This window comes from Callospermophilus lateralis, chromosome X (assembly GCF_048772815.1).
Source record: "Callospermophilus lateralis isolate mCalLat2 chromosome X, mCalLat2.hap1, whole genome shotgun sequence".
NCBI classification, from domain to species: domain Eukaryota; kingdom Metazoa; phylum Chordata; class Mammalia; order Rodentia; family Sciuridae; genus Callospermophilus; species Callospermophilus lateralis.
The window spans coordinates 57,470,963-57,493,666 of NC_135325.1; the positions used below are offsets into that span (position 1 = coordinate 57,470,963).

Sequence of the window (22,704 nt, forward strand, 5' to 3'; positions counted from 1 at the left end):
AACCCAACAAGTACCCATTGGTAAACCTCTCCCTGACATTTCTTCTCCTCTACTGTTCCCAGTCTCTGGTGATCATCATTCTACTCTCAACTTCTATGAGATCAACTCTTTAGGATTCCACAAATAAGTCAGTGTATATGGTATTGTTTTTCTGTGCCTGGCTTATCTCACTTAACAAAATAATCCCCAGATTCATCTATGTGGTTAAAAATGACAAGATTTCATCTTTTTATAGCTAAATAATATTCTATTGACTATATGTACCACTTTTTCCTTATCCATTCATCAGCTGATTCTGTGTTCAATCACTTCAGTCTCTCATCCAGGAACATACTCATTTTGGAGCAAGCCAATGTACTCTCCTAATCCCAGGATGATGAATGCCATAAAATAAATCAAAATGACTAACACAGAAATCTAAATAGATAAGAGTAGAACAATGGTTATCAGAAACTGAGGAGGTAAAGAGGACAGAATGGGAGTTGTCAATCAAATGAAACTATGTTTCAGCTAGACAGGAAGAATAGGCTTTAAGATCTATTTTTATAGCAAGGTAACTACAGTCAATAATAATGTACTACATATTTCAAAACAACAAAGTAAATTTTAAATGTCTCATTATAAAAAATGATGGGCGAGATGATGAATACCTTAGTTTGATTTAGTCTTGCCACGTTATACATGTATCAAAACATTACATTATACATCATAAATATATGCATTTGTGATTTGTCGAGCCAAAATAATAAGTTTTTAAAAAGAAATATAAATACTTTCTATCAATCACTTATTATGTGCCAGGAAATATGCTAAGTAATCACTTTAAATGAATTAACTCATATAATTCAATTGTCCTGCCTTACTCATGCCCATTTTGTAGATAAGGAAACTGAGGTGCAGTGAGGTTGAGTAATTTGTTCAAAGTCATATGGCTAGGAAGCAGGATCTCACAAAATTATAGAATGAGGTTGCCATATATCTTTAGGTGTCAACAAACCTGGACCTTTATCAAGTAGACATTCTCTGCATTAGCTATTTCAAAATTCATCCCATATTAACAAGCTTGCTTGAACATCCCCACCCCCACTACTGTTTTACTCTCGCTGTCAACTGGGAACATTTTTTCCACATCCCAGAATAGGTAGAAGGCATTAGGCATGACAGCTTCAAACTACTATAACAACTAACTCTACTGAATCCACCCATCCTTCCCTCTTGTTTTGGTTCCTCCTCCTAACCAAGACTAACTCATCTGTATTCACTATGGATCCCATCCCCTACCCCTATCCATGGTCCCCAACCTATCAACTATCCTGTCTCCTATGTCTTCTACTGGATTGACTTTCTTCTCAGCTTTTAAATGAGCTCACATCCTTCCATCTTGTAAATATAAACCTGAACCTCAAATACTCTTCTAGCCACCATGTATGGTTTGAATATAAGTTGTCACCCAAAAAGCCCATGTCAGTCAATGCAGAAATTTTCAGAGGGAAAATGATTATGAGGGCTGTAACCTAATCAGTGAACTAATCCATTTGGAAAACAATATGAATGGATTACTGGGTGGTAATTGTAGGTAGGTGGGTTGTGGCTGGAGGAAGTAAGTCACTGGGTGACATGCCCTTGGGGATTATGTTTTGTCCTGGTTTATCAGATTCTCTCTCTGCTTCTCTACAGCGATGAGCTGACAGCTTATCTCCATCATACCTTTCCACCATGATGCTCTACTTCACCTCAGGCTCAGAGCACAGAACCAGCTGACAATGGACTGAACCTCTGAAACTATGAGCCCCACATAAATATTTCTTTCTAAATAATTCTTGTTAGGTATTTTAGCACAGTGCTGAAAATCTGATTAATGCATACCACCTCTTTCCAATCAAACTTCTGGAACAAGGAGGCTGTATATATTCTTCCTTTCCTCACCAACAATTCTCTTGATACCCTACTATAGTGTGATGGTTATCCCCACTTCTGATCTAAACGGCCTTGCCACACCACCAGTGAATTTCTAGAGCCATATCCAATTATACATTTTCTACTTGATCTTGCTGTACCCCAAAGTAGCATCTGACACATTCTTGGCAACACTATTTTTCATAAAACCCTAGTGTCTTCCTTGGCTTCAGGAGAGAGACAGCTCTCCTGGATTTGGCCTCACCTAGCCAATTCTTCCCTCTCAGGGCTTTGGGGGCTAATTTCCCTTACTCCTCTCTTCTTTCATAGCCATCATCTAACATGCCATTATGAAGTTCAGCCATGTCTATCTTCTGCGTTCATCCAGAATCCAAATACTTCTCACCACCTCACTGCCTACACTGTGATTTGAGCTACTATCAGCTATTGCCTAGCTCATTATTAAAGCCTACTTCCTGGATTCCCTGATGCTTCTCTTGCTAGTACTCCCTAGACATTTCACTAAAATCATGTGACTCTTCAGCTGTAAATCCTGCAAAGTCTGAAGTATCTAAACTGACTCACAAAGCCATATATATCTGCCCACATGCCCTCTCTGGCCTCTTCTCATACCACTTTGCCCCCTTACTTCCTTTGTTACAGCTATACTGGCTGTCTGGTTTTTCTCTAACATTCTAGCATATTATCACCTCAGGGATTTTGTACTTCCTGTTCCCTCTGCCTAGAAGGTCCTTCCTTCAGATGTCCTCATGGTTTGTTTTCTTGATTCTTCTAGGTCTTTGCTTGAATGTCTCATCTTTTCAGTGGGGGATAACTGAAATTCCCTATTTAAAACAGCACCCTTCACAGCAGTGCACCCTCTACTCCTTCCCCTACTCTATTTTTCTCTATCACATTTATCACCATCTGGCATACTGTATATTTTACATATATATTTTGTTCAATGTCTGTTGGCCTTCACAGAGCTTCTATTATGATAGGAAAAAAAGACACTGAAAAAAGATAATAAAAATAGATACAAAATTATATGCCAAAAGGTGGTACATTCCATGGATAGGAAAGAGGCCAATTAAAGGACTGGAAATGAAAGGGGTGAGAATTGGGATTTCTATTTTTTGTATCAAGTGTCTAGGAAAGATCTCACTATTAGAAACATTTGAATAGATACCTGAGGGAAGTGAGGTGCAAACCATGCCCATATGCAGAGGACAAACATCATAGGCAGAGGAAAAAGCAAGTACACAGACCCAAGTTGTGATTTTGACTTGCCAAACTCAGAATGGCCTAAACAGAATCATGTTTCCCTAATCCTGTTCCTATATTCCGCAGTTCAATGGGTGACAACACCATCCAACAATTCCTTGCCCAAGTTGGAAACCGTAAGGCATTGTGGGAAGTTGTGTTCCTCCTCTAATAGACTGATTACCCTTGAGGACAGAATATTTGTCTACTTTACCATTCTGTGTGATGAATGTGGCACTTAACAGAGAACCTCACACAGAGGAGGTGCTCAGTAAGCAACATCATCACACTTCACTGATGGTTGGTGAGGCCTAAATTTGATATTAGACCTAAAAATGTCTCCTTTGAGTATGTTTAGCAAACATATGCTCAATGATGAGTTTTTGTTAAACTTTGTTCAGTGTTGAGAATATAAAGATGAACAAGAGACTCTACTCTGGGAACTGCATAAGCAAAAGTAATCTGTGCATAAGGTATCACAGGCTTATTTGTGCTTATATTAAAAAGTGATTTCAAAGTCATACACTGAGTTCTAGAACTTTGAAGATACATGCATTGGAAAAGAAGGAAAATAATAATAATAATAGTAGTAGTAGTAATAGTAATTATATTAACAACAACAACAACAGAAGCTAACATTGAGACCTTTGTATATACCAGGCTCTGTGCCACTTTACATGGAATACTGCCTATTCTTACAACAATTCTGTGACATATGATAGAAGAGAAAATTGAGACTCAGAGTGATGAATTAACCTGCGTACATTGCACTGCTTCCAAAATTGACTGCTATGGAAGAATGCTTGGTGGCTAGCAATAGGCTTGGCAGATTAGCTCCTGTAACAGGAGGAGCTCAACAGTGCTCAGGAGAACTTCAAGCCCACCCCAGACTACCATGCATACCTTCTCTCTTTCTGTTCCCACAGCCGAGACTGTGCTAGGTCTTTGTTTCCCTGGGTTCCAGATTTGTAAAGCATTTTCTCCAAATTACAATCTTGACCTAATTCAGAGAATGAAGGTTCTAAGTGAAATAAGACCAACGCAAGTAAACAGAGGCACAAGGCATCAGGGAAGCCTAAGATGGAGGTGATGGAAAAGAAAAGAAAATTTCCAAATCAAGCCCAACAAATAAGAATCAGAACTTTGCAGATCAGGAAAGCATAGCTCCAATGAAACACAACAGTCCAGCCATCTAGGTGGGAAATCTGAGATTTACCAATGTTGTATGTTAGGCCTATTCCCTACCATTTATTTAGACCCAGGACTAGGATGGGGGTGTGATGTTTGATGTTGATTTTTTTTTGATGGAGATGTACAGAAAGTCATAGAAGGTCAAGAAACATCAAAGAATATTATACAAAGAATTGAGTTGAACTTATAGAGCTTACCCCATCCTTGTGGAGATAGGATGATAGACTGTCCCAGAGAGGAAAAGGCATTGGCCAAGGTCTCACAGCAAGTCCAAGACAAAGCTGAAACCAGATCCCAGTCCCAGTAGCCATGTCAGTCAGTTCCTGTGCCCCACAACTGCAGGGAAAGCAGTCCACCTCTATCAGTTCAGCAACTGGATCTCTTCAAGGCAGACAGGACCCTGTAGAGCAGCAAAGAATACTCCTGAAATGAAAAATTGTCTCACATTGTTCTCTAATCCTTCCTCCTCTCAACTTTAATCACCTCCCCCTCCCCACCTTTTCAGACAGTCACAGAGTTTTAGGGCTGGGCCTTCTGGATATTCTTGACTTAGTGGTAGAACTGGATTCTTTGTTGCCTCTGCTCACCTGGCCCTGGCAGCCACAAATGTGACTTAATGTCTTCCGGCTAGAGACCCAAACACAGCTGGCCCCCTGCCACATCCCAGACACACAATAAAGGGAAAGGCAGTAAAGTGCAGGCCTCCTCACTCAGTCCTCAGTATGACCTCCGGTTAAAGGCCCAGACAAGATTTTTCTCTCAATATGCAGACTTTTCAGTGAAAAGGATCTGCACTGTCAGGCTCACAGTTAAAGGTGGAGAGCACTCTAGAGACCTTGTTCTCCATGTTCTCTGGGAGGTGGGGAATTCGGATGAGAGCCAAACTATGAAGCAGGTATCTTCCCAGAGAAGAAAAGTGAAAGCAGCCTGGGAGGATGAGCCCTGGGCTCTGGATTCCAATTCTGCCCCTGTTATTGGCGAACTGGGTAACCTTGGAGAAGTTCTCTGAGCAGCAGTGGGCCGGTTGATAACTGGTGGCAGTTGGCCTCTATGGTGCAGTCCCTGAGGGCCCTTGTGTTAGAGAAGCAAAGGAAGCTGGGGCGCTGCAGCTGACTTTCCTGGCAGGTGAGTCCCTCTTCTGCGTGGCCTCGGAGCAGGAGCCACAGTTCCTGCCTCTATGTCTAAGGGCGGGCCAGTCAAGGTGCCAAGGGGCTCTGCAGTCCCTCCAGGTGACACAATCTCCCTACCCCGCTTTTCCCCACCGGCCTCAAGTTCTGGGGATAAACTGCCTGGTGGAGGCCAGGGAGCTATAGCGCAAATGCACAGCGACCACGGAAATGGGAGTGCTCGCAAAACCGAAACCCAGCTCCAGGGATCCTGTGAGCCGCATCTGGGCGGGACCGGCCCCAGAGCTGGCGTTGCAGCCACGCCACAACCCGCCCGGCTTCGGGAGTGCGGAGCCCCAGCAAGGGGTTCCGTACCCTCCCCGCCCCCTGCCAACACCACGCCCGCGCTTATTTGCATTTAAAGAGAAAGGCACGAAGGAAAACAGTGGGCGGGCTCGGGCACGCCTTCCCACTTTAGCGATTGGGTTACACACCTGCCAATCATGGCACGGACGCCCCACCCTGTGGTCGTGGAGTCCGGGGGGGAGGGGGAATGGGGGAGCTGCCCGGAGCCTGGGGAAGGAGAGTCTGTGCCGGAGGTGACTGGAGCCTCGGCGACGGAGGCGGTGGCGGCAGCAGGAGTAGCAGTGGCGGCGCTCTCAGCCGCAACAGCTGAGACTCTGGCCCGGGCCAGAGCGGCGCGGCAGACAATAACCAGGCTGGGAGCAGGACCCGGCCGGGTAAGCTTTGCGCACAGCCAGGAGCCTCCGCCTGCCGGCGATCGGGTACATTCCCGCGTGCTCCGCTCTGGTCGCCTGGAGGAGGGCACTAAAGATTGGGCCGGTTGGAGTCCGGGCCATTCAACGCTTTCCCTGGGAACCCGCTTTGCGAACTGTCCAGTGGGGAGCTAAGCGGCCGCGAGTCCTCAGGGCGCAGGCGACCGTGGCTAGGGGTATGGTGGAAAGGGCGGGCAGGCTAGACTGTGCAATGCCTCAGGGCTCTCGAGGGAGGCGGGGATGGGCCTGCACGTGCTGCCGCGCGGTCCCGGGTGGGGCGCCACCAGCCAGAACCCCAAGCGGTGCATTCGTAGGCCGGGAGTTACACAGCTTTGTTGTAGCACATTTGCTGGAACAGCTGTGCTACGCGGGTACTGCTCACCCCCGCGGCCCTGCTGCGGCCCCTCCCCTCTGCTGCGCATCTCCTGCCTCTCCCTTCTCTCTGCAGACCAAGTAGAAGCTCTAGCTTGGGCCCAGTAGAGACTGGCTTTGGCGTGAATTGGGAGATTCACACTGCCTGTGCCCTCCCCAGGGGAGCGCAATTGGGCCTGTGAGCTGCTCACTTCCCTCTTGAACCTTGGTCCTGCAGCCTCAACCAGCGGCACCCCCTCCTCCTGGGCCTCCAGACACATCTGGCGCCCGCCCCCGCTGGCAGGCGGGCCAGCAGCCTGGCTCTTGCAGGTCCTTGGGTTAGAGCAGCAGCGAAAGCTAGTCCTTGGGTTAGAGCTGCAAGGCCGCTTTGTCTCCCCCCTCGCCTCGCCTCTTTTCCCCTTGGAGGGCATTAGCCGCGCTTTTCTCTGCAGCCTCCCATTTTATAACTGCGATAGGCACTATGTTGTGGGGGGATTTCGGAACCAGAGACCGAGAGGGTAGTTATTGTAGTAAGGAACAAACAGTATGTGTGTGAGAGAGCTAGCGAGGCAGCCAAACCCTACAAACTTCGCAGTTACTTAAAATACCCAGGCGGCTGGGCTGCTGTCATTGTCTGCTGCAGGCACCTCTGACATTGATGACCACCGGAACATCAGACTTCGTCTGGGTTCCCTGGCAGTGAAGGGCCAATCCCTCCAGGCGCACCACAGCCTGGGACCCCAGGCAGCAGCTGGATTAGCCCCTAAGAGTCGCCCTCCATCTGTCCAGGCTTGCCTTGGAGTGGGCCTCGGGTCAAGGCTAGCCTTGTCTAGCATACAAACACCTCCCTCTGCAGCTCTCCCAGCCTACCGCAGCAGCAGAGGCATGGGCAGGGCAGAGGGCACTGCACTGTTGAACTCCCTGCCTCACCCTCTGGGATTCCAGCAGAGCCCCCCTCCCGCGGTGTAGCTCCCCTCTTTGGGCCCCACCCACTGCAACATCTTCTACCTCTGGCAATAGGCTCTCTTGGCTTTCCTGAGGAACAGGAGGGAGAGAATGACCAAAAGGCTTGGCAGGCTCTTCTCAGACCTTTGATCAACCTATAAGAGTGGAAAGCTCTATGAACTGCAGGGCTCTTTGAGGTGAAGCAATGAGACCTAAAGAATCCCTTACCTAGGGGAAGGCTAGTTTGGGACCTTTTTGATCCCAGCTAGAACTGCAGATACTACACAACAGTCACTTCCTATACTGTCCAGGCCCCAGCCGTAAACCTGTACTTGAAGGTAGGCTTCTCCTGCCTAAGGCCTTTGCCTCAGCCCAACAGCCACCTAATGTACCTGCTCTGTTTAATTCTCTTCCTTAATACCAAAACCCACTCACCCTACACACCTCTCCAAATCCTCATCCCTCTTAGGCCCCAGTTTTCAGCCTACCTTCTTTGGTGCCTTTCCTGCCTGCTTCTTCCAACCAATAATGACCTCTTCTTTCTCAGAATTCTTCCAGGGATGCCTGGGTCTCTTGTTCATTTTTGAGCTTAAATTATAATAGGAGGCTGACTATAATTAAATTCTCCTGCCTCTGCTTTGTCTCCCTGATATACCAGATGTCTGGATTCTCTCAGAACCCCTCAGCAGAGTAAATGAAACCTGGATCTAAGCCACAACCTTCTCAGTGCCTAGGAGTACAGAGCAGTTAATGAATGCTTTGGAAGGACTCACTGCCTTTGTAGAGCTTTTGAGAAGATCTTACCTTTCCAACTTGTGCTAGTTCTGATCCATATGAAAATGACTAGAGTAATAATACTCGAGGCTCAGACATTTACTGAGTATGCCCAATTAGGGTGGAGAAGGGGAGCGAATTGTAACTGCAAGAGGAAATATATTATGATATATCCCCTCAACAACAATCTCATTTCGGGGACTGGACTGCTCAGAATCCAGACTGCATACCTTTGGTTGCTGATTCATAAGCCTGGAGGCAAACTGCCATAGAGAGAGATGAAAGATCTGTATGTACAGGGGGATCATACTGGGAAGCTGCCAGAAAGTAGAGGGGTTTGGTAGGCAAAAGGCCAGCAAAATTAGGAATGGGAGGGAGTGACAGGCAGGCAGTATGAGTAAGGTGATTGAGCTTATTCTGGTTGAAATAGTATGTCTCAAAGGTAGAGAAGAGAATGGGGCCCAGTGGTGGGTGTTTCCAAATGCCTGACTGTGGAATGGCAATGTAATCCTTTTGGGGGAAGGAGGCTTTGAAGAGTGGGGAATTGGGGGAATGGGTTGGTATTTTTGTGTATAAATATGCCATGATAAAAACAGAATTGTTGAAAGGGTTTTAGAAAGGTGTCTTAGAAAGGGATTGGAAACCTGCTGGAAGTCATTTAGAGGCCACTTTTGGTCTTCGAGTTGCAGGCAGATTGTCTTCAGAGGGAAGTTTCACTATTTCGGCCTATCTTTTGCCTTGATGGGGCAAGGTAGGGACGGCGAGAACATGGAGCCTAAATACTCATGTGGTAGGGGTTGAGAAGTGTCTTCTAGGACTCTGCTGAACCCCTTCTTCTCATCTAGACAAACCTTTGGGAGCACCAGTTAAGACCCTTCTGCTTGCAAATGGAAATCCTGAGTCCGGAAAGCAATAGGGGCTTTCTTAAAGTCACATAGCTATTTAGGGAAAGGCTACTGTCTCCTGTGTTGTAGCCTTTTATACTGTGTCACAGTCCCCAGGGACCTCCACTTAATGCAGATCTCATTAACTACCTCCCTCCTCTCAACTCCCCCCCCCAGTGAAAGCATGCTGATTTAACTTGGGGGCTGCCTGTAGGTGAGCCCATTGCCCTTTTCATGTCTCTTTTGAGTCTTGGTCTTAGTTGCAGTATATTGGGAGCTGAAATTTTCAGAAGGAGGGAAGATAGTTGGAAGAAGTTGGCAGCTTAATGATTCCCTCCTAGTATAGTAGAGGTGTTAAAAATTCCTCAAGAACTGTTACATTCACATTCTCGTAAAAGTGTGTATGAGGGGAGTAGCTCTGCTCCATTGGTCCAGGGAATAATGGAATGAGAAATAACAGCAAGCCTGGCTTGTAGAAACAAAGAGGTTTCCAGTACCCTCACTTAACTGATTTTTAACTGATATTACCTGATATTTAACTGATTTAACTGATTTAACCTGAGGATAGAAGGGGAGATGTCCAGTGCTATTCCATCAATTTTCCTGCTTGAAATCCTGTCTAGGAAGATAAACTAAATGATAAAGGTTAAGCCCCCAGAGGAAATATTTTAAGCCTTCCTGTGTCACTCATTCCTGGATCACTCATATTACTACCAGGAAGTTCTTTCTCAAAGCTAATCTGAGCCTCTCATGGTATAGTTAAGACTTTCATGTGTGTGTGTGTGTGTGTGTGTGTGTGTGTGTGTGAGAGAGAGAGAGAGAGAGAGAGAGAGAGAGAGAGAGATGGAGTTGAGTTCAGTCAGCTACCATTCCTCTTCTACATAACAATCCGTTGGAGATTTCACAGGCATTAAGCCTAAACTCCACCCCCAACTTCTGTTCTCTGAATTAAATAATTGCAGTTTTTCATCTCCTGTGCATGTATTAGTGTATCTACAGCAACCCAGGCAGGGAAACCAGAACCACTGCAGAGGTGCAGATGCCAGCTGAGTTAAGGTGCATTGCTCCCCCACTTTCACTTTGGGAATTAAGGACCATGGAGAAAATGGCCCTAGGGGTTTGGTAGGGCCAGAGGCAGGCATGCTAATGCTGCTAGGGCCTTTGTGACCCTTTGATCTACATTTCTTGTCCCAGGGTCCTCTTTGCTTTCATCTCCCACAGGTGTTTAAACCCCTGCTGGTTTTCCAAGCAGATACTAACCCCCCTTTCTCTAGCCAACACCCTTTAACCCTCACCCCCATCTGCTCAGCCCTCCCTTCTGGGGGCTAAGTCTTTTTAAAGGAAGACAGGGCTGAGCCAGGCCAGTTCCAGACCTCCATTTTTCTAGATATATTGGAAATACTTACAGGCCAGACCTAGTGCATTTTGAAAGAGTAAAATGTTGGCACTAGTATGAGGAATGAGGCCACAATAAACCTGCCTGTAGTAGTGGACTGAATCCAACCAGCTAAGTGCCCAAGCCTCCTAGCAAGTCCTAGGACCCCCAGCAGCAACCTAGTGGCCCCCATTATGCCTCCTGATTCAGCATCCACTAGAAAATTGGGCACAGTACCAGTATCTCTCCCAGCCTTTGAGGGCAACCAGGGACAATTGGATCCTCTGCTCCAATTGGGGTTAAACACGGTAAAGATTTTCCTAAGAATACATGTAAGTCCAAAGCATGTAGCCCCCTCCTCCCCCCATTTCAAGACTTCTTCCTCAAAGCACATTCTCCTTATCCCTTCCTAAGCCTCAGTTTTCTCACTTGACCTCTACACAGGGTATGGTGAGTAGAGGGAAATGGCTACATAGGAAACTCAGGGGTCTCCATTGTTTGCTTACCCCAGCTGCTCCTCTCAGGCCTTCCTGTCTTATCTTTTTTCCTGAAGTTATCTCCTTTCTTATTCTTTTTTAATTTTTTTTTAGTTGCCAATGGGCTTTATTTATTTATATTTGGTGCTGAGAATCGAACCCAGTGCCTCACACATGCTACACCACTGAGCACAACTGCAGCCCTTCTTTCTTATTCTTCATTTTAGATAGTTGGTGGGGAATGGTGGAGCTTGACTCTGATCTCATATTCGCTGGGCTAGTACTGACTTAGTAGAAGCCTATACAGACAGATAGGCATGCTAATCAGATATATTCTCTAAGGAAACTTGGGAACCAGAGAAAGGTACTGTCATTCAAGGTGAGCTGGGTAGGCAGTGGACCTCAGCAGCCTTAAGAGAAAGCTGGGGCATCCAGAAGAATCACCAGGACTAGAGGTGTAGCTCAGTGGCAGAGCACTTTCCTAGCATGAGGAAGGCCCTGGGTTCCATCCCTAGCACTGGAAAAAAGGAAGGAAAAAAAAAGATAAGTAAGGCCATGTCTAGGGAGAAGCTGTGTTTGTGTAACCACACTCACAGACTGGAGAGAAGCCCCTGTATATTGAGGGCTGAGGCCAGGAGGCAGCAATGTGAAGCTGAGAAAACTGCAAGGGGCATGTAGGGAAAGCAAGCCTTGAAGGTCAGACAAAAGGGTTTGGCCCTGATCCTGTAGGCACTGCGGAATAATTTGGTAAGTAGAGGAGTGCTGCACTGAAATCAGGATTGTAAGAAAATGAATCTGGCAAGGGTGTGCAGGATGGATGACTTGGGAGGGGTGAGGTAGGGGGAGGGATTTCTGCGTTGCCGCAGGGAGGGACTAGAAGGAGCTCGGCTAAGAGGCTTGTGTCATCTTTAGAGGATGTGGGATGGCAGCTAAGGAGCTGGAGAGGAGAAGATGACTGGAAGAAGCCCCATCACAAGGGCTCTTTATTGTGCCTAGTGACCAGTTTGCTTTTACAGTGATCATCTCTAATCCTTCCCAGGATCCTGCATGGTAGGTAGCATTTTCTTCATTTTATAGATAAGGCACTTGAGTTTCAGAGATGTTAGGTCACTTTCCCAAACCACACAGCCTAGAAGGGGTGAGATGGCATTCCAGTTTCAGACTGGCAAACTAGCTGAATTAGAATTAAGCTGAACCAGCACCATTTGAGATCTTGTTGTGTGCTAGATGTAGTGACTGTAAGAAGAAGGAAAGTCCATTTGAGAGAGATGAATGAGACTGAGGCCTGCCAGAATGAATTGAGCAAATCTGTCAAGGGGCTGGTGGGGAATAGGCAGGGAGAAAACCAGGTTTTGGGGTTTGCACTGCATCTGGAATTGATGAGGTGTCCCTTGGAGATGAGGTGCCCTCAGCAGGAAGGCTGCAAATTATAGAAGGGGTTGGTTGCAGGGGTAGCTTAGAACGGCTTTGTCAGAAGCCTTTCCAGCTCCACCAAAGAGTACCAAGCCAGGCAGCCATTGCCTCAGGCCTTGAACAAACTTTTGAGAAAAGGCCTTTGCTATGGGATTTCAAATTCCAGATCATCTTAGAGGTCATTCTCTTCAAATAGCTCAAATTCTTCATCTTTGTTCAAGGTGGCAGATTTCTGTTTGAACTTTTTGGGGATCCTTCAAACTTATTTCCCAAGGAAGTAGGGAGCAGAGGGACATGCTCCACAGTTTGGGTGTTATAGTGATAGCAGCAGTGCTGTTGAGGAGAGCAGCCTCAGGCTGGGTTGGTGGCCCCTATATGAAGTCGGCAGGCTGTCTGGAATGTGCTGGGAGGGGCCAAAATAGCAGCAGCCAGTGAGAACTGGAAATGCTGCAGAGGAGGCTCAGCTCTGGGGTTGGAACAGGGTAGGATGAAAAGGAGAGATGATTGCTCTTTCAGGAGTGAGGAAAACCTTGAAAGTCCTGGTAGCTCAGTCTTCCTGCTTTAATTGGGTGATTGTGTAGTGCAGCAGAGTGGCATGAAATTGGGACTGAAGAAGTCTGAGAGCTAGTGTGGCACTGTCATATCCCACTGTATGACCTTTGACAAGTCTTTTCCTAAGCTTATACAGCTTATTTCTCTGTGACAGGGACTTACCATTTGCCACCAGGCTTGATTAATGTGTTGCTGGGAAGGGCAAATGGGCAGGTAGGGAGTGCTTTGTAAACTTATAGGTACCATAAGTAGGTGAAGGAGATCTGATGATTTGCATTTTCTTTGATGTTGGTACTCTAAACCAAGTTTAAAATTTTGAACCTTCTGGCCTGAGCTAGAGAACCTGACTAATTGAAATTCCCAGGTGATTCAGAGCTGTTAGCTAGCTGACTTTTAAGGGTCCTTGAATATTAAACCTGGTTAAATGAGCAAGTAAAGCCCCCTGTAGGTTGACTGTATAATCACCCTCACTTTTGGGGACCTGAGAACCAAGGGGGTTTGGGACTTATTCATAGAGCCCTAGGATGCACCCTACTCAATTCTGGGGTGACATTACTGCTAGAAATTGTTCAACTATAGTTGGAATAAAATATTAATTAAAGTTACTATGAACTTTTGAGCTTCTGCTATGCAATGCATTTTATTTGGTACTTCATTTGAGTTTTGCTGCTTACATAGCCTTAATACGTTGACACTCTCAACAGCCTTGTTTTACAGTTGAGAAACCTGAGGTATAAATATGTGAAATAACTTGCTAGATTTCCCCTAGCTAGGCAGAACTGATTACAGCAGAACTGGGTACTCTCTGGAAGGAGAAGACTTCCCATTCTCATCTTTCTTTTTTACCATCCCTCCTCCAATATACAGAAGACCAGGATAGGTCCACAGTGGGTCTGTTTCCAGGAAGACTTCTTGAAACATGCCTGGGAAACTGCAGCTGGTCAAGGCCATGCCTCTGGAGCTACTGTATAAATCCATATACTTTTTATTCTCTGAACTCAACCTTCCCAATGTTGGCTAAGTTAGCTGCAGGAAGCAGGGTTGGGAGCAGAATGTGCAAGGCTCAAGCTGCAGCTGTTTCCTCCTGTCCAAAAGTATCTCTGGAGCAGGTTTGTGGCTGGTCTCCTGCCTATATTTTGAGTTGAGGGGAGAAGTTCTGTCCTAGTAGCTGACCTTTCACTTGTCCCAAAATGACCTGCGGCTGGCCCTGAGAGCTGAGGTGACCCTACCATTTTTAACTATAGCTAATTTCCTGCCATGATAGCAGCAACTGCAGCAAGTGAAGACTATCAGGAACCACAGAGTACTTGGAAGAGTTTCCTTTACTTACCAGTTCACCTGCAACTTAGCCACACTGATTGAGAAGCCTGCGGGTTGAGGGGCCCTGCATTTGGCAGGGACATTTTCTTGGCAGGAACACTGAGGAAAGGCAGCCCCAGCCTATGCAAGCTACATAGTCTGTCCCTTGCTGTTCCTTTTGCTTTCTGTGCCACCTCTCCTAGTAAATGCTTGTGGTCCTAAGTCAAGGCAGCATAGCCCATTGAGGAGGGACAGCTTTGAGACCTGGTGGGTTAGCAAAGAAGCCTGGGGCAGAGGTAGTTAGGCAGGGCTAGGCAAGGCAAGGCAAGGCAAGCCCAGCCCAGCCCCTGTTACCTTCCTTCCCAGTGACCTGTGGGACCCTGGCAAAGAGAGAGAGTATGTGTAGTATGGAAGGTATCATGGCTCTGGAAGGGACAATGCAAGAGAAAGATGGTAAGAGATGGCACAGTTACAAGCCTGGTTCTTGCCAACAAAGATGAACCTGGGCCTGGTTGGGAGGAGGCCCTGAACTAGGGGTAGAGAATATACATCCCAGAAACATCTGCATCCCTCCCTAGTCATTGCACCCCAACACACACACACACACGGGCTTTAAACACTACTCTTAATGGAGGACTCCACACACATATTTAAAATGCCCTTACAGTCAGGTCTGCCTCAGCATAATCCAAGGCAGCAGATTCTTCATCTCAGCAAATGGATTTCCCATTTGAACAACCTTATATACATGGTCTCCTGACTAGGAAATAGGTTCTGACTTGGAAGGGTATGACAATAACAATAATGCTAATATTTCTCATTTACACTTTATAGTTTACAAAGTGTCTTTTGTTGCCCAGCATGACCTCTGATCCTTACACTACTTCAGTTAGATCTGGGAGGTGAGGACACAGGTAGAGGAGTTATTTTGATCTTACAAATACCTGACGCTCAGTGAGCTACCTTGGCTTATTTGGAGTCCCCTCACAGATGGGAGACTGGCATGGTTTGGAGGTTTGAGCTCTAGCCCTGTGGCATGGCTCCTTCACAACACTGAGTTCCCTCTGACAGAGAAGGGAACAATGTAAAGGGCATGGCAAAGCCAGGGTGGTGGTGTATGCCTGTAGTACCAGTGAATCAGGAGGGTACAGCAGGAGGATCACAAGTTCAAAGCCAGCCTCGGTAATTTAGCAAGACTCTGGCTCAAAGTAAAAAAGACTGAGGATGTAATTCAATGGTTAAGTGCCCCTAGGTTCTATCTCTGGTACAAAATCAAACAAACTGGGGGTGGGGGGGGACCTTAGAGAGCTAGCTTCTACCCCTAGGGAGCATGGAAGCATAAGGTCAAAGGTCAGCAAAGGCCCAAAGGTACTGTCCTCCAGCTAGAGCATCAAGGTTCTGGAAAGCAGTCCTCTTTATGATTCAGTTTGCTCTGTTCCCAGGAACTCCAGTCTCAAACCTGGTAGGACAAGTCAGCTTTTGATTCACAAGGATATCTAGGCCCATACATTTTTTCACTTGGCCCTTGAGTCTTCCTTGAGGCCCAACCACACTTATTAGTCTGACCTACACCTTCCACTCCTTCATTGTCATGTCCACTCCCTCCAGCCTGTCAAAGCTAAGACTGAATGCTTCTTCCTCAAGGCAGCTTTTCTGAGCCCAGGGAGTATCTTTCTGCTTTTCATATTTATCTATGGGTATATTAACAAGGTATAGAAATGAGAATCCTGCTGCCTACCTTAAGAACTAACAAGGGTTAATAAAGAAAAATGAAATTATGTCATTTGTAGGAAATGGATGGAACTCGAGAACATTATATTAAGCAAAATAAGCCAAACTCAGAAGGTCAGGGTGTTACGGACAGCTTGGTCTTTGTCCCTGAGGCCAATCTGATAACAAATATATGGTTTTTGAGAACAAGGAAAAAGAAGTTTTTGCTTTGCTAGCTAGAAAGGAGAAACATGGGACTACTGTCCCAGAGGCTGTGATTCTGCCCATTAGGGGAAACAAGTGGTTTTTGAAGAGGTGATTCAAAGGCTACATTCCATTTATTTTGTGTCAGTAATTGTAATTCTCCTGTTAATTTGGGAGAGAGCCATTTCTTAGATCTACTGGTCATCCTTGAAGTAACTTTGCTCCTGTGGTGGGTGTGTGCTCAAGGGTGTGTGTCTTGGATGGGGAAGAAAGGTAATCCTGTTTCCCTGAGATTAGGAAGGGGAAGGGAGAGAGGAAGAAAAAGAAATGTGTTCATTTTAAAAATAAGCCTCAGTGGCAGAGCAACAAGGCCTATATTCAAAGCATAAAGTACACCACTGTTACAAAGGGTCCTATGATTTTTTTCCCATTTGTGGAGAGGAAAAAGGAAAAGAAGGGTGGAGGGTGGATGTACATGGGGGGGAGATGAGTAGAGGAAAGGGACAATGGGGAGTGAGTAAGGGAGGGAAAGGAAATGCTGGAGAATGATATTGAGTAAATTATATTGTTATATTATGTGCATGTACAAATGTCTAACAAATTCCACCAATATGTACAACTATACCGATAAAATATGAAGAAATGATTTTACAAGATAAGATAATCTCATTTTAGTTCTAAGCCTAAATTGTAGGAATAGTTTCAACTGCAGATAAGTTCTGAATAAATTCTACTATTCTGTACCTGTCTCAAAAAGTTTAACAAAAAAGTAACAAGAGTCATTCTTTAAGGCCTGCATCATTTTATGTCTTCAGATTCTTACATACAAGATTCTCTCCCTGTTGGTCTAGGCAATCCCAAAAAACAATAGGTAGGGGTCCCTCTTTTTGGTCTGTTCTGTAGCACTGGGCTCAGTGCCAGTCACTTACTGAATGCCCAAGAATTATTTGTTTCATTGAGTCCGCAGAAGGGAATACAATTTCACCAACAAGTCCTTTGCTGCCACCACCATCTCCAGTAATTTTAGGGCTGAAATAAAAACATATATGCTATGGAAAATGGGGGATTCAAATTGATGATAGGTCCCATATTCCTGTTAATCCCTGGAGTGGAGAACTCTAGGTGATTGTGTGTGTTTATATGATGGTTTGTGTCTGGGGGTTGGAAACATTGTCTATTATGAGGCTGTTGGTTGAGGACCCATTTGGAACAGTGTGATGTCAAGCAATCTTGCATAGACAAAACCGTAATAACCTAAGCAGATAGCAATGTGGATCTCTTCAGAAAGGGAATCAGATAGGTTTTGTTTTTTGTTTGTTTTCCTCTTTTTCTGGATAACCAGCCATTTTATTCCTCCAATTTTGATATTAATTTCTGTGAAGTGCTCTTTATGGAAGCTTGGCTCAAACTAATGATTCTAGTGTCAAGCCAAACACAGCATCATGCACAAAATTAATGTTTGGAAGATAGGATCTAAGATTCTAGGAGTTCTAATGAGGCCAGAGGCTAGAGTATTGTTGCCATCTTCTCTTCTCCAGTGCTGGTCCACAATTTACCACTGCAGGTGAGTGTGTGCCGTATTACTATAGCAACCAATCACAGGGCTAGTGTGCTGGCCAGCTGCTCCCAGGACTTCAGTGGTCTGTTTTTCTCTTACTCTCTCACTCCCAGCAGCATTTCTGCCTCTGCTTCTCTCACCCTGGATCCCCCTGTCTGCTGGTGGCTCCCTACAGACAGGGGTTACACTGGCAAGGGATTTTCCAGGGAGGGGATCATTGCATATTTGCAGGCTGATTACTGATCCAGCAGTCAAATGGCTACAGTCACTGAAATACACCATACCTAGTATGGAGTCAGGGGATGGTGAGGTGTGTTGGGGTGTGTCATCATCCCTAGCCCTTTGTATTCCCCTTCTATTGGTACTTGGGTTTTTTTGAGGTTTTAGAGCCTGGGACAGAAGGGTGGCTTATATCAGGTTTACTTGCTTAAAAAGCTGTTGAGAGTCTATCTTCTAGGCCAGGAGCAGGAATCATATAGTGCTGTGCATTCAAGGAATTCCCTTCCTAGATAGGAAGTTAGGGTTGGTCATAAAAATAATGAGAGGAGGAGAACGTCTGCCTCTTGGTTCTAAAGTGGAATCTGGGTTCCAGTTTTCAGAGGGCAATAATAAAATCTCTTCCCAGCAGGACAGCTGATAGAGTGTCTGACCTAGGTCCACCCCTCACATAATGTATATGAGAGGGGTAGCCCAGAGAGAGCCTTTCCTGGGCCCATCACATCATGTTAGTGGGTCCTGTGTTGCAGCCCTGATCTGCCAGTCTGTGAGGCTCCTTTTAGGGGGTCTGAAGGTCTGAGCATGGTTCTGGGGCAATTTATGGAGCACATGGATAGGAGGTGAAATTGTTGGTCTGCTTTTCTTCCTAACTCCAGGCAAAATGTCCGTGAGAGCCTAGGCTAATGTAAGATTGTGGCCTAGATCCAGTAAAACCCAGTGAGGACTCAGTGAGCTGTTGTGCTAGATGTGTTTCCAAAATTTTGTGCTGTTAGAGCCAAATCAGTATTCTCCCTAAGCCTATAGCACTTCTGGGCCTTGCACACATCTGCAGATCTCCTTCTTCAGTGCTCCCCTGAGTTTAAGGTCTGAAGGGAGTGGACTATTAAGGGGGTACCTAGTGACAACTGCCTGTTGCTCAGTATAGGGTTTCACTTCCTTGGGGCCCATGAGGGGGCTGGCCCAGTAAACCAAGCATATGGAGTGGATTAACATTTTCCCCACATTTTCCCTTTCTTTCTGGTTCCACTCAAGCCTGAGACTATAGACACCTGTGAAAACAAAACCAGCCTGGGTGCTTGCTCACCAGTCTCTCTCTCTTTCTCTCTCTCTCTCTCTCTCTCTCTCTCTCTCTCTCTCTCTCTCTCTCTCTCTGTCTCTCATTTCTTCCAGATCCCACTGTGATGCTTCCAGACTGATGATGTTATAACAGCACCTGGAAGCCTAAGACTGCATTTCCAGCTAAACATACCTGAATTGTCCACATCACCATGGAGACCTGGAAGGATGAAGCTGCTCAGACCAAGAGAGCAGCATCCTCTGGAGATATCCAGGACCAGGAAGCAGAGAAAGGAGCCAAGAACAAGGCAGCTGAAGCAATAGAAGGGCCAACCTCAGAGCCACCCTCATCTGGCCCAGGTAGGCTGAAGAAAACTGCCATGAAACTTTTTGGTGGCAAGAAGGGAATCTGTACTCTGCCTAGTTTCTTTGGAGGGGGACGAAACAAAGGTTTTGGGAAAAGCAGCTCCAAGAAGGGTCTAAGCAAGAGCAAGACCCATGATGGCCTGAGTGAAGCAGACCGTGGCCCTGAAGACGTTGTCAGTGAAGGAACTGGCATCTCCTTACCTTTGCCTGAGTCACCCTGCCTAGTTCCCAGCTCCCAGAGTGCCCATGGGGCTTTGGAGACAGGCTCCAGACAGAAGACCCCTGTGACTGGAACCATTGAAAAAACAGGGGCTGAGAGGGTTCCCTCTGTGCCCAAGCCAAAGAAAGGCCTAAAAGGCTTTTTTAGTAGTATCCGCCGTCACCGAAAGAGCAAGGTTGCTGGGGGTGAACAAAGTGAGCCAGGAGCCAAGGAACCTGAACAGGCCAGAGCAATGTCTCATGAATATGCAAGCTCAGCCCCTCTGCCCTTCTCTGAGGAGACTGCCCAACACCCTAGAAAGGATAATGCCAAACCTCATGATACCCCAGGGCTAATAATTTCTCTAGCACCAGAGTCTTCTTCACCAAATACTGAGAATACAGCCTGTAAAAATCCAGAAAAACCCAGTACTGAGATCTGTGCCTCGGTACTCTTGCAGCCTAAGCCAGACCCTGAAGCCAGTAACATAGACGAACACCACAGCCCGGAAACAGGGGAGAAGATGGTGGCAGGAGAAGTAAATCCACCCAATGGCCCTGTGGGAGATCAGCTGAGCCTCTTGTTTGGAGATGTTACATCCCTGAAAAGCTTTGACTCACTGACAGGTTGTGGTGATATTATAGCAGAACAGGACATGGATAGTATGACAGATAGCATGGCCTCTGGGGGCCAGAGGGCCAACCGAGATGGTACCAAACGAAGTTCCTGCCTGGTGACTTACCAAGGAGGTGGGGAGGAGATGGCCTTGCCAGATGATGATGATGAGGAAGAGGAGGAGGATGAGGAGGTGGAATTAGAGGAGGAAGAAGAGGAGGTCAAGGAAGAGGAAGAAGATGACTTAGAATATCTATGGGCAAGTGCCCAAATGTACCCAAGGCCTAATCTGAACCTAAGCTATCATCCCACTACATCTCCAGGCCACCAAGGCTATGTGCTCGTTGACCCAGTTCGGTCTTATCCTGGCCTAGGCCCTGGGGAACTTTTGACTCCTCAGAGTGACCAGCAAGAGTCTGCCCCCAATAGTGATGAAGGTTATTATGACTCCACCACTCCTGGATTTGAGGATGATTCGGGTGAGGCCCTAGGGCTTATCCGCAGGGATTGCCTCCCCAGAGACAGCTATAGTGGAGATGCACTATATGAATTCTATGAGCCAGATGACAGTCTTGAAAACTCCCCACCTGCAGATGACTGTCTTTATGACCTCCATGGTCGCAGCTCTGAGATATTTGACCCCTTCTTGAACTTTGAGCCCTTTTCTTCCCCCCGGCCACCTGGGGCAATGGAGACAGAAGAAGAACGGCTAGTGACCATCCAGAAGCAGTTGTTGTATTGGGAACTTCGTCGGGAGCAGCTTGAGGCCCGGGAGGCACGTGCTCGAGAGGCTCATGCAAGGGAGGCTCATACCAGGGAATCCTATACCCGAGAGCCTCATGCCAGGGAGGCCTATGTCCAAGAGGCCCACAGTCGGGAAGCTCATGTCAGGGAAGCCAGAACCCGAGAAGCTCAGGCCCGAGAGGTACGTGTTAGAGAGGCTCAGGTGCGAGAGACCAAGGCTCGGCAGGAGAAACCCATCTTGGAGTATCAGATGAGGCCTTTAGGCCCATCAGTGATGGGTCTGGTAGCAGGGGCATCAGGAACCTCTCAGAATTCCCACCGGGGAACCACCTCAGCTTTCCCTACCACTGCAAGCAGTGAGCCAGACTGGAGGGATTTCCGTCCTCTGGAGAAGCGTTTTGAGGGAACCTGTTCTAAGAAAGATCAAAGTACTTGTCTAATGCAGCTCTTCCAGAGTGATGCCATGTTTGAACCAGATATGAAAGAAGCAAATTTTGGAGGATCTCCAAGGAGGGCCTACCCTACTTACTCACCTCCTGAGGAGCCAGAGGAAGAAGAGGTTGAGAAGGAAGGAAATGCCACTGTAAGCTTCTCGCAGGCTCTGGTAGAGTTCACCAGCAATGGAAACCTTTTCTCCAGTATGTCCTGCAGCTCTGACTCTGACTCGTCCTTCACTCAAAACCTCCCTGAGCTGCCCCCCATGGTGACCTTTGACATTGCTGATGTAGAACGAGAAGGGGAAGGCAAGTGTGAAGAGAATCCTGAGTTCCACAATGATGAAGACCTTGCAGCCTCCTTGGAAGCTTTCGAACTGGGCTACTACCACAAGCATGCCTTCAACAACTACCGAAGCAGATTCTACCAAGGTCTGCCCTGGGGTGTAAGCAGCCTCCCTCGATACTTGGGACTACCTGGGATGCACCCTCGCCCTCCACCTGCTGCCATAGCACTCAACAGGAGGAGCCGCTCCCTTGACACTGCAGAGACCTTGGAACTGGAGCTCTCCAATTCTCATTTGGCCCAGGGCTACCTGGAATCTGATGAGCTTCAGGCCCAGCAGGAAGATTCAGATGAAGATGAAGAGGACGAAGAAGGAGAATGGGGCCGAGACAGTCCCCTGTCCCTCTATACTGAACCCCCAGGGGCCTATGACTGGCCTGCCTGGGCTCCCTGTCCTCTACCAGTGGGACCAGGCCCTGCCTGGATGAGCCCCAGCCAGTTGGATGGGTCTTCCAGCCAGTCTCCATATGGGCAGGCAACCTGTTGTATACCTCCTGTGGCCATTTCAATGTCATCAGGGCTAGGGCCAGAGCCAGAGCCAAGAGCACCTGGGGAACCTGGGCCTCAGCTAGCTCGGCCTTCACACTTACCTCTGCCCATGGGGCCTTGCTATAATCTCCAGCCACAAAACTCCCACAGTGTGAGGGCCAGGCCTCGAGATGTGCTGCTGCCTGCTGATGAGCCCAGTTGCTCCTCCAATTCTGGAGGTTTCATTCCCAGCTCTCTGCCCCAGACCAAGCCTGTGGGCATCACCCATGGCATTCCTCAGCTTCCTAGGGCTCGACCTGAGCCCTCCCAGCCTCAGCCCAGTCACTACGGAGCTTCTAGCCTTGATCTGTCAAAGGAGAGGTCCAAGCAAGGTGCCTCTTTACCCACCAGCTGTTCATCCACTGCCGTGAATGGAAATTTAGCCAAGTAGTCATCATCATTTCTGGAGTAGGGGCATGGGGCCTGA

The 22,704-nt window shown here is 47.0% G+C and overlaps 1 protein-coding gene across 1 annotated transcript; it reads left to right on the forward strand.

Moving 5' to 3' along the window:
- The first annotated feature begins 6,053 nt into the window (after positions 1-6,053).
- Amer1 (APC membrane recruitment protein 1) lies at positions 6,054-22,695 on the forward strand. Its single transcript, XM_077106917.1, has 2 exons — positions 6,054-6,196; positions 19,160-22,695. Exon 2 carries the CDS (start codon positions 19,258-19,260, stop codon positions 22,666-22,668), a length of 3,411 nt encoding a protein of 1,136 aa, XP_076963032.1. The 5' UTR covers positions 6,054-6,196; positions 19,160-19,257; the 3' UTR covers positions 22,669-22,695.
- Positions 22,696-22,704: the final 9 nt, after the last annotated feature.

Coding starts and splice junctions, on each gene's coding strand:
- Amer1 (XM_077106917.1), top strand. CDS start 19,258: ATGGAGACCTGGAAGGATGAAGCTGCTCAGACCAAGAGAGCAGCATCC.